The 12245-nt window shown below is 46.4% G+C and overlaps 1 protein-coding gene across 13 annotated transcripts in view; it reads right to left on the bottom strand.

Annotated features, from left to right (window-relative positions):
* PCDH15 (protocadherin related 15) overlaps window positions 1-12245 on the bottom strand; it is a 711356-nt gene that overhangs the window by 200859 nt on the left and 498252 nt on the right. For all 13 annotated transcript variants that reach the window (XM_048310467.1, XM_048310468.1, XM_048310469.1 and 10 more), the window contains one exon: window positions 11568-11738. In XM_048310467.1, the coding sequence (XP_048166424.1) occupies window positions 11568-11738 (171 nt within the window). The remainder of the gene's footprint in view (window positions 1-11567; window positions 11739-12245) is intronic.

The following is a 12245-nucleotide window of genomic DNA, read 5'->3' as shown; positions in this document are numbered from 1 at the left end:
ACTGGGGCACAGTGTACTTTAATGCCATCGGGACATGTGGGGGCAGAACCTGTATCCATCGCTGGGGTGACCGGGGGATCACAGCAGTTGACCCTTTTGGAAGCTGAGGTGAGCCTGACTGGGAAGGAGTGGCAAAAGCATCCGATTGTGACCGGCCCAGAGGCCCCGTGTATTCTGGGCATAGACTTCCTCCGGAATGGCTACTACAAAGACCCAAAAGGACTCAGGTGGGCATTTGGGATTGCTGCTGTGGAGGCAGAGGGCATTAGGCAATTGAACACCCTGCCTGGACTATCTGAGAATCCTTCTGCAGTTGGGCTCCTGAAAGTGGAAGAGCAACGAGTGCCAATTGCCACCTCGACAGTGCACCGCCGGCAGTATCGGACAAATCGAGATGCTGTGATCCCCATCCACAAGATGATCCGCGAGCTGGAGAGTCAAGGGGTGGTGAGCAAGGCCCACTCACCCTTCAACAGCCCCATCTGGCCTGTGCGCAAGTCTGACGGGGAATGGAGATTGACTGTGGACTATCGTGCCCTGAATGAAGTGACTCCACCGTTGAGCGCTGCCGTGCCAGACATGTTGGAGCTCCAGTACGAGCTGGAGTCCAAAGCAGCTAAGTGGTACGCCACTATTGACATTGCCAATGCATTCTTCTCCATTCTTCTGGCAGCAGAGTGCAGGCCTCAGTTTGCCTTCACCTGGAGGGGCGTGCAGTACACCTGGAACCGACTGCCCCAGGGGTGGAAGCACAGTCCCACCATCTGTCATGGACTGATCCAGACTGCACTAGAAAAGAGTGAGGCTCCAGAACATCTGCAGTACATTGATGACATCATTGTGTGGGGGAACACCGCAACCGAAGTGTTTGAGAAAGGAGAGAGAATAATTCAAATTCTCCTGCAAGCTGGTTTTGCCATCAAGAAGAGCAAGGTCAAGGGACCTGCCCGAGAGATCCAGTTCCTGGGAGTAAAGTGGCAAGATGGACGACGTCAGATTCCCACTGAGGTCATCAATAAGATCACAGCAATGTCTCCGCCGACCAACAAGAAGGAAACACAAGCTTTCCTAGGTGCTATAGGTTTCTGGAGGATGCACATTCCCGAGTACAGCCAGATCGTGAGTCCTCTCTACCTGGTTACCCGCAAGAAGAATGATTTCCACTGGGGCCCTGAACAGCAGCAAGCCTTCACCCAGATCAAACAGGAAATTGCTCACGCCGTAGCCCTTGGCCCAGTCAGGACAGGACCAGAGGTGAAGAATGTGCTCTACTCTGCAGCCGGGAACAATGGTCTGTCCTGGAGCCTCTGGCAGAAGGTGCCTGGTGAGACTCGGGGCCGACCACTGGGATTCTGGAGCCGAAGCTACAGAGGATCTGAAGCCAACTACACTCCCACCGAGAAGGAAATCCTGGCAGCTTATGAAGGAGTCCAGGCTGCCTCAGAAGTAATCGGCACAGAGGCACAACTCCTCCTGGCACCCCGACTACCGGTGCTGGGGTGGATGTTCAAAGGAAAGGTTCCCTCCACGCATCACGCCACCGACGCTACTTGGAGCAAATGGATTGCCCTCATCACGCAGCGCGCCTGAATTGGAAACCCAAGTCGCCCTGGGATCTTGGAAATAATTACAAACTGGCCGGAAGGTGAGACTTTTGGGTTATCTTCTGAAGAAGAAGAGGAGCAGGTGACACGTGCCGAAGAAGCCCCACCATATAACGAGCTACCAGAGAGTGAAAGACAATACGCCCTCTTCACTGATGGTTCCTGCCGAATTGTAGGCGCTAGCCGGAAATGGAAAGCCGCTGTATGGAGCCCCACACGACAAGTTGCACAGGCCACTGAAGGAGAAGGTGGATCGAGCCAATTTGCTGAGCTCAAAGCTGTCCAATTAGCTCTGAACATAGCTGAAAGAGAGAAGTGGCCAAAGCTCTACCTCTACACCGATTCATGGACGGTAGCCAATGCTCTGTGGGGTTGGCTGGAAAGGTGGAAGAAGGCAAACTGGCAGCGCAGAGGAAAACCAATCTGGGCTGCTGAAGAGTGGAAAGACATTGCCACTCGGGTAGAGAAGCTATCCGTGAAGGTCCGTCATGTAGATGCTCACATCCCCAAGAGCCGGGCTAATGAAGAACATCGTAACAACAAACAGGTAGATCAGGCTGCGAAAATAGAGGTGTCCCAGATAGACTTGGATTGGCAACATAAAGGACAACTGTTCCTAGCTCGATGGGCCCATGATGCCTCAGGCCATCAGGGCAGAGATGCCACCTATAAGTGGGCACGAGACCGAGGGGTGGATCTAACCATGGACAGTATCTCCCAGGTTATCCATGACTGTGAGACATGCGCTGCGATCAAGCAGGCCAAGCGGGTGAAGCCTCTGTGGTATGGCGGGCGATGGTCCAAATACAAGTATGGGGAGGCCTGGCAGATTGATTACATCACACTGCCTCAAACCCGCCAAGGCAAGCGCTATGTGCTCACAATGGTAGAAGCCACCACTGGGTGGCTGGAGACCTACCCTGTGCCTCATGCTACTGCCCGGAACACCATCCTGGGCCTGGAAAAGCAAGTCCTTTGGAGGCATGGCACCCCTGAGAGAATCGAGTCTGACAATGGGACTCATTTCAAGAACAGCCTTATAAACACCTGGGCTAGAGAACATGGCATTGAGTGGGTGTACCACATCCCTTACCATGCACCAGCAGCTGGGAAGGTTGAGCGGTGTAATGGACTGCTTAAAACCACCTTGAAGGCACTGGGTGGGGGGACTTTCAAAAACTGGGAGATGCATTTAGCAAGAGCCACCTGGTTAGTTAACACTCGAGGTTCCACCAGCCGAGCAGGCCCTGCCCAATCCGAACCCCTACAAACAACAGATGGAGATAAGGTTCCAGTGGTGCACATGAGAGGTATGCTTGGAAAAACTGTTTGGGTAAAGTCTGCCTTGAGCAAAGACAAACCCATCCGTGGGGTTGTTTTTGCTCAGGGACCAGGTTGCACCTGGTGGGTGATGCAAAAGGATGGAGAGACCCGATGCTTACCTCAAGGGGACCTTGTTTTAGGGTGAACTACCCATGGCTCTGTACTTGTATCAATATCAGCATGTATATTTGTATATAATTTGGGTAATGCATAGATTTATATGGTTAAAAAAAGTTAAGTTTCATGTAACATGTTAGTATGGGAAAAAATTCGGGGTGGATAATGTTGGGGTTTTAGTTTAGTCTTAGGTTTTCCTGTTAAAGGAATTTTCTCCCATATGCATGTTGCTAGGGGACAAATAGCTGTACTTAAGAAAGACAAAAAGGGGAGTGGGGCGGGCCTGGCTACTCTTTTGTCTACACCTGGGTGTGGGGACAGTTCGCTCTGAGCGTCCCGAGAGAGAAGCTGCAGAGAAAGGAGCTGCTGCTGCTTTCTTTTTGGCCGTTCTTTCTTCCTGCTGGAAGCAACACCGGGACCCCAAAAGCCGCTTTCCCTGCCCTGCTGGAGACCGAGCTGTGGCTGCCCTGCCCCGCTGCTGCTTCGAGCTTTCGCTACGCTGTAGCCCTGCTCGCCCTGCCTGCCTGGGCCTCCGTGGTTTTTCCCATCTGGATACATCTCGCCTGCCACCCGGGATTTGCGTTCGTCCCTGCCATTCCAGCCTGCTGTTCCTGAGAGCCCGGGATCGGCTGCCCAGCGGTTTGTGAAGCCTTTGTTCCATCCTTCCCGGGATCCCAGGGCACCAGAGCCGCGTGTTTCCCGAGCTCGCTCCGGAGCGCCCCCTGCAGCCGCGGGGGAACCATCGCACCTGCCCTGCTCACCGGGAGCCGCCAGCGCCCCTGCCGGCTGCGAGCGGAACTGCACCCGAGGGGAAAGGGCCTGACAGCCGAGAAGGCTGGCACTGGGTTTGTGATTGCTGTTACTGCCATAGTTGTTGTTGTTTTGTTTGACTGGTTATATACATATATATATATAGTAAAGAACTGTTATTCCTATTTCCCACATCTTTGCCTAAAGGCCCTTGATTTCAAAATATAATAACTTGGAGGGAAAAGGGGTTATATCTGCCACTTCAAGGGGGGCCTCTGCCTTCCTTAGCAGACACCTGTCTTTCAAAACCGAGACATGGGACAACCCAGGCACTGAAATAATTCTCTCCACCAGGCCCAAGGGATATGACAGAGATGAGAATTTTTCTGGACTGAAGGTGGCTAATAAAGCATCACTGCAAGAGTATTTTGTTTAAGTGTCAACATTTAGTGCCTTCAAATGCTTCGGAATGAGATTTAAGGATCAAACAAATTGCTGCATGTGTTTCCTTTGTGACAACAGCTCCACTTGGTGCTGTGACAAACATGGATCTATGGAATGCAAAACAGAAGGGAATCTTGCAGGAGCTCCTCAATCTACACTTGGGTGTTTCAGCACTTCATTAATTCATTAGCTGGATTTTTAGCCTCAGCTTAGCTGCATAGAAAGGTGATTTGTGCTCCTGCACCTGCCCTGCTGCCCATACCAAACCCACACCAAACCCCCTCTCCAGCCTTGCATGGGTTTGACTGCTGTGGCTGTGACCAAAGTTTGAATCCAACCAGCTCCTCTTCCTTCCTGAAAGGAAATCCCTTCTAATTTCAGCACCACTGTTACTTCCTCCAAGCAAACTCAGAACTCTTTTTCCTCTCAGCTCCTGACAAAGCCGGAAGAACTGAGCATTATCCCACTCCTAAGTTCCTAACCACGATGAGAAATATCAGTCAATCAATGGAACATTCCCAGATTTGAAAACAAAACAAACCATAAAATTATAAAATCAGCCATTTCTACCACTTTGTTCTTGCCTTGATAATGAATCAGATTTGAGATTAAACTCTACAGCTTGATTAATAGCTAGAAAATGTCCCTGTTTCCAGCAGCAGCCAAATTTCCAGCCCAGCGTGAGTCTCTGGAGAGCTCCCAGAGCTGCTGCTCCTCCTGTGCCACCCAGGGAGCCCCGTATCCCACAGGTCACCCCACAACCCAGCCCAGCAATAACCAAAATGTGCTTCTCTCACCCCAAACTTCAGAGATGATCTTCAGGGACATTTTTCTTCTCCTTTTTCATTTTTTTGACCAATATCTTCTCACTTTTCGGGCAAGCTTGATCCTTTTTCCCTTAAAACTTCCACTTTTAAGGATCAGAACTATTATGATATTTATTAATTAATTTTTTTTTTTTCCTCCCACAGACAGCAACTCAACTTCTGCACCACCACTGGCTTCAAGTCCCCAGGAGGAAAGTGCCTTTCAGACTTTATTCCCTTATCCTGCAGCCTTGCTATAATTTTCTCAACCACAGCGTTGTTCCAAACACCTGGTTCTATAGACACTGCTTACATTTTGGAAGCTAAAATCGCAGTTTTGTGGGTTTTGAAGGGCAAACCAGGCAAGGGAACCTCTCGACTATCTGCAATACACCTATGTTTAAAGTCACAGGTTAATCTTAGATTAACAGGGACTGTCCTGCCTGATCAATACCTCAGCCAAGGGAAGAGCTTGCCTGGCTGCTACAGGAGATCATTCTCAGCTTTATATATTCACATATTAAAGCTGCTGACAATTTTACTGACAATTCTTTTTAATTAGCCATCCTGGTGTCCTCCCAAATACATAAAATTTAATTACCTGTAACATCGCATCTTTGTGATTTTAACCTTTTCATGCTTCGCTACTTTTCAGTGACATTTCCCTTAAAAAAAAGGCTCTACCTATTAAGGGATGACATGTGGGAGACAGACAATCAATCCTAAAAAGGGGAAAGAGAGGGAAAATCACATCAGCAGACTGAAAACACCTTTTATGGCTCCTTATCACGCACTAGCAGATAATCAATAGCTTATCAAAGCTGTCCATTTTGACTTTGCCAAGTTATTCATTCAAAATAACTAATTCAGGTTAAAAATCCACCCAATATTGTGAACTTTATCCATTACCTTGAACTTCACACCAATTTGGTGACCTCTGCAGGGCAGCAATTAGAGTGAGAAGAGGGGGAAAATGCCAATGAAAAGTTTGACTGGAATAAAAGGGGTGGCTGCACCCATGAGAGGACTTTATCATTGTTTTTGCCTTGCTTTCCCACTTCCAAAGCACTTCATGATTGCCTATCTGTTCATCTTGCATCTCTGCTGAAATTTAATTAGAAAAATTGCTCCCTGCCTCCAACTGCAAATAACTTGGCCACAAGTCTTTGCCTTTTTCCATAAAAAGCACCCTGACAACAGCAGAGGTGTCAGGGAAGTCAACCTGCATTTCCCCTCCCCTCATCTGAGCCACAGCATTTACCTAAATTGCTACTGAAAAATTAACCCGTGGAAAAAATGGGACAATTTGCTCGTCTTTCAGTGGGAAAGGGGCTGTTCAGAGCCTCAGTTGTGAAGTTCTGTTCTAATTTACTCAAGAACAAGGATGTAGAGACACAGCCGGTTTTTAAAACATTTCTCTGGTTATTTCCCGAAGTGACACCACCGCCCTGGCCACCAAATAATTTTTGTAATTAAAGTACCCAGGAACTCCCATTCATCTCAGCCCAGCACTAATTATCTTGCACCAAAGATTTTAGTCTAATTAACAGCAGGGCTGGATGCTGCCTATTCAAAACACAAAGCCACTTTTTTCTTCTCCAAAATGATTTGTATAAAGAGAAACAATTCTCCTAATGATGAAAACTCTGTTTTCTCTGGAAGGCAGACTTTGAACATTTCGTTTTGCCAGCAGACACAACTGTGCTCAATCATGGGCTAATTCCAGCAGGAAGTGTAAATACCATCCCCTACAAGAGCGTTTAGCAGCAGTCCCAAAAACTGGACAGAGCCTATTCAACTGGGAAAGGAATAATTAGAAACAAATTAAACCCCAAATAATTTCCTGAGGCTTGATGCCACTGAATCACAAATGCAGCTCGTAAGTCTCGACGGGCCAAAGGCTGGCAGGGCTCTTTTACCATGTTTGAATAAAAAAAAGCCAAAGCTTAGTACAAATAAGGCAAAGAATATAAAGGCAGATTGAGATTCAACTGCTCCAGAGACCAACAACTCCCTAAATTAACCATGAACATTTGCAGTTTTAAATGTCCCGTATCTAACAAACAAACAAACAAAAAAAAGGCAAGAAAAAGTGGCAACTGGAGCTGATTTTTTAGTTTTATGCAGTTTGACTGTTGTTAGGGGTGATTCCCTCCCTGTGAATTGTCTTTAAGCAGCCAGGTTTAAAAGCCAGCAGGAAAAAACCCCAATTATTCTGTGGGATTTTACCACTCACACAGGTAGGAGAGGCATTCCTGATCTGTTGAGAGCTTCTATTAAAGTGGATTTAACCACACGTATCCACTTCAACTCAGACTAACAGGCCAAAATCTGAAGGCTGAGTCTTTCAGAGCCCCAAAAATCCTCCTTGGCAGCTGTGTGGGTGCTCCAGGTGAGCCAGCAAATCTCTCCCACTTCAGGGGAGGTTCTTTGGTGTTCGTTCCATGGTAGATCCCTGGATCAAACATCTTTTGTGCTGGTGCTTCCCACAGCAAAAGAAGTAAATAAATTAATTTCATGAAATCCAGAACATTTTGATGAACTTTTCCATTAGTATAACCAAGATGGGGAGATGGTGTTTCCAGAACTTTCACTTGTGCTGCTGCTGCAAGTTTTATATTAACGTGTCTCTGGGAGGAAATTCCAGGAGGTTTTGTGTTTGGGAGGAATTGGGATTTGCAGGGCCAAAAGAAGGAACTGCAAGGGAATTCAGCTGGAGGAATCATCAGGTTCTTGTCATCCTCAAGCCCAGAAGTACCGAAAACCAGAATTAATCACTGAATTAACAAAGCTGGAGAAGACCTTTGAGATCATCAAGTCCAAAACCAGAACATCCTGTGCAGTGTTAATTAATTAGCAAAAATCAGCGTAAAACTGATTTGTCCAGAGCTGATTAACCCTGGATAGCCTGGAAGTGTCCTGTGCTCCCAACCCCAGCTCAATGCAGCGGGATTACAACACCTCCTCTGAGAAATTCAGATTTCTCCCCCTGAATCCAAATTGATGGTGGTGCCTGAAGCAGCCACCTAAAAACAGAGACTAGACAGGAGTAAGGGAATAAGAGTAGGTATTTGTTTGAAGGGCCTTCAAAGGTCCCCCTGGGGAGCCAGAGGCTGCTGCCAAGATGGACCCCAAGATGGATGACAGGTCACGAGTTCTTCACATTTCTGTAAGTTTGGTTCATTTGCATGTCAGGGTTAATTCTCCAATTAAAGCTTCAGTTTAATAATGTAATTTCCCCTCAGCTTGCCACCCTCTCAAAGGCTTTTGGTTTACACATTTTGGGCCTAGGACGGTCTGAGTGTCCTTGGAGAGCAGGCCTGGAGAGGCTTTGTTATGTCTACCTAGCAGGAAAGAGCAGAAGTTAGCAGGCTACAAGAAACTTCAGTTACACACTGGGCAGTACAGGATTTGAAAAATATGGAAGTTAAAACCAAGGCATCAATGGAACTAAAGAGGCCCTTCTCACTCATAAAGACGTGAGGCCTTCTAGGGGCACCTCCTGCTCTCCAGTGTCTTTTTCACCCCTCTCAACTTCACTGTTGTTTGAGAATGTTTTATTTATTATTTTTTAGCCTTTCATCTCTCCATGCTCTGCTCAGGCCCAGCCCTGTGAGGACCCACAGACCCTGTGAGGTCCCTGCTGACACAATTTCTGAGGGTTCTGGGGGATAATCAATACAAACCCAAACCCTTCCCATGCAGGAGGATCCATCAGAGGTGCAAGAACAAGGAACTTGTGCAACAGTGAGGCTGAATCTTGATTTAGTACAAAATCCTTGGTGTCACGGAGTGTCTTAGTGCCCATGTGGGTTCATAATTACCCCATGGAACCCCATAATAAATCCCATGGTTGCAAATCTAGTCCAGCAATTAATTAAATAAATCTAATCCGTATTTTGCTGCTTAATAGGCTTTTCTTCTGTGCCTGATGATGGAAAATACTGAGTATAGAAGTGAAGAAAACCTTCACAATGTGAGTGTGACAGGAATGGACTGAAGGGGGAGAAAAAAGGAGGAGAAATTGTCTTGCCCATGTTATGAGATATTCATGAGGTTGTACTTTTTAACTCCACTTGATGACTTCCACATCCTGATAATAAATGCTAATTTATTCAAGTCTTCCTGATACAACAGGGGGAAAAAATGAATTACCAGAGTTGATCAGACACAGAAACACTAAAATATAATATAAATATAAAGCAATGTAACGAGGACAACAGAAATCCCCAAACCTAATCAACAACCAACACAGGCTTTCTTGGAAACTGAAATTTAGCTAACAGCAATTAATTAATTAATTAATTCCCAACTTTTTACCTCAGTAAATTCATGGATAGATTCCAACTATACTGGACAAAAAAATATTACTCTTCCCAGGGACATGAAATGCTTTATTTTAGGGGTCAGCTAAATAGACATCTTGCCCAGTAAAGCAGGACTTCTCTTTCCAGCTACTGCCTCTGAATAACTCATACTTCAACTTTGTTCCTCATTCATTAATATTCCTTCTCATCTTCACTGAAAAATTAAAATGCAAATTAAAGGAAAAAAAAAAAGGATGGTGTTAAAGTAAAAATAGTCCTTTAGCCTAGGGAGTAGGGTAATTGTAGCTTTGGAGTAGGTTAATAAAGAATAAATATAATACATAAAAAGGCAAAGGATAAATGTAATATAAATGTTTCCTAGCTGAATCCAGGTATCATCCATATCTTCCAAAGGAATTATTGCTTAAAAGCCAAGTAAATATTTGAGGTTGAAGGTATAACTTCTTCCACTTAGGTTTATCAAAAGTGCTGCAAAGAGATAAACAGCAAAGAGTTTGTGGTTCATCAGCAGAACCAGGGTCTCATTTCATAGATCAGGAGCAGTTTGACACAAGAAAAGCCAAAAAACAAACAAGAACAGCTGCCCCTGAACACACTGCAGCTCAGGATGTTCAAATAAATGACTTTTGCAGCTCAGTACCTAAATCCCAGGTCAGATTTTTCCCGGCCCAGCCCCTCTCCCTGGCAGACACTGCTCTGTCTTCCAGTGGGGAACGTGCCTGGCCAAGGGCAGGAGCAGAGCCGGAGCTGGAATCCTGTCTGAGAGGCAGCACCGCAAAAATTGTCTGGTTTGTGTTCTACCTTCAGATAACCAGATAAAACCCCATAAAAACACCAGTTATTTATAATTCCTGCCTCATCTGCTCCCACACTCGGAATTGTAACAGATCTGTGCAGGTGAAATGGGGTCACACTCCCTCATCCTGCACGGTCTGGGTGCTCTGGACACCCTGAGGAGGCCCCGCGCTCAGCTGGACAGGGAGCTGCCTCCTTTCCTTAACATGCCACCAAGCCCGCAGCAAATTAAAGCAGAATTTAAATTCAAAGCAGTTCTTCACCAAGTCCCAAACACAACACAGCTACCAAGGGTGTCAGCTACACCAAGGTGCAGAAGTGCGTGTGGGGAAGACGTGGAAATCAATACTCCAAGGTTAAATATGGATCATGTCTCCCTTCCTGACCCATCCCAAGGATAACTGCAGCAGGAGCCCTGAGGCCACACAAAGCAAGACATCACAATGTGTGGGATGGGAAAAGAGTGCGAGGCACAGGAGAAGAAGGGAGAATAGGCAGGGAAGAGCAGGAATCGCCACACTTCCAGCCTCAACCTGCCCCTGGCTGGAGGCAGCAGGACACAAAGTGTGTGCTGTGATGAGCAACCAAAGTTAAAAACCTTAATGTCAAAGCTTAACATTATTTTAATGTCATCCTAATGTCAGAGTTAATCAGGTGGGGCAATACCTGGTGATTCAATCTGTTCTGCCTTTTTATATCCTTAAATATATGAATCAAAGGTCACATATCAATATTAATTCAGCAATCCCTGTTTCTGTTCCACCCACCAGAGGTGCACATCTCCAAGCAGCAGCTCTGCTGCGAGGAATGGCAACTGGCACCAAGTTGCAACAAGAAATGATAAAGTTCTCACCTCATTTTGGGATTCCTGGAGTGGGAAATGAGCCTTACACTCACCTTTATCCCTACCCCATGGATGTATTAACTGACAGACTTAGCACAAGGACCTACATGGGATAAAATAATAATAGCAACTAATAATAATAATAAGAGTTGCTGATAATAGCAACAAAAAATCCTTTCAGGGGTCAGTGACTAATGCTTCCTCTTCCCAAAAATCTTTCTCTGAAGGTTTATAACAACCCTCAATGGAATAACGTCGAGTCCCCTCCCTTCCTGGGGATATTTTGAGAGTGAAAAATGGACAGATCAGGAAAGGCAATTCCAAAATTTACCAAATTTCAAGACTCAGCTTTTGCAGCCAACGAGCAGTCTGGCACTGCATCCGAGCTGGAATTTCACCGTTATTCCCACATGCATCTTACCTTGGTTTCCTCTTGCTTGGCACACAAAACACGGCATTAAACAGAGGTGACCTTTTAGTTCCAGCTCCCAGCTGTGCCCACGGGACAAGATGACAGGCAAACAGATAAAACCTGGAAAAATCCCAGAGGACTTACAGGATCCGTCAGCTCTGGCAGGCTGGCTTGGTAGGTGAGGGGTCTGCAGTCCCGGGTGTTGTTCACCAGCACACAGGGAAGGAACATTGGTCCCAAATCGTCCCCGTCGAGCACGTCCACGGTCAGGGTGGTCGTGCTTGTCCTCCGCTCGTTCAGGTTTTGGGCTCGGTCCTGTGGAGCAAACCAGGTCCAGCTGGTGAGACTTCCTGTACTCAGAATCTCCTGAAAGGAATCTCCTGAAAAGAATCTCCCAAAAGGTTTTAAGCAAAGCTAAGGATAAAACATATAAGCAGCAGAATTATCCATGTGCTAGGAGTAATTGCAGGAACTTCAGCCTCAGAGCTACAGCCTGAAAGGCTCACAAGTAAAATTAAGAGAAAAAGTGAAGAAATACTGCAAGACATCAATCACTCAGAAATAATACAGTTTGGGTATTGGGGTTTTAGTTTAGTCTTAGGTTTTCCTGTTAAAGGAATTTTTTCCCATATGCATGTTGCTAGGGGACAAATAGCTGTACTTAAGAAAGACAAAAAGGGGAGTGGGGCGGGCCTGGCTACTCCTTTGTCTACACCTGGGTGTGGGGGCAGTTCGCTCTGAGCGTCCGGAGAGAGAAGCTGCAGAGAAAGGAGCTGCTGCTGCTTTCTTTTTGGCCGTTCTTTCTTCCTGCTGGAAACAACG

This window comes from Corvus hawaiiensis, chromosome 8 (assembly GCF_020740725.1).
Source record: "Corvus hawaiiensis isolate bCorHaw1 chromosome 8, bCorHaw1.pri.cur, whole genome shotgun sequence".
Classification (NCBI taxonomy): Eukaryota; Metazoa; Chordata; class Aves; order Passeriformes; family Corvidae; genus Corvus; species Corvus hawaiiensis.
The sequence above is the reverse complement of the archived record's forward strand: the minus strand, read 5'-3'. Positions and strand labels throughout refer to the sequence as shown.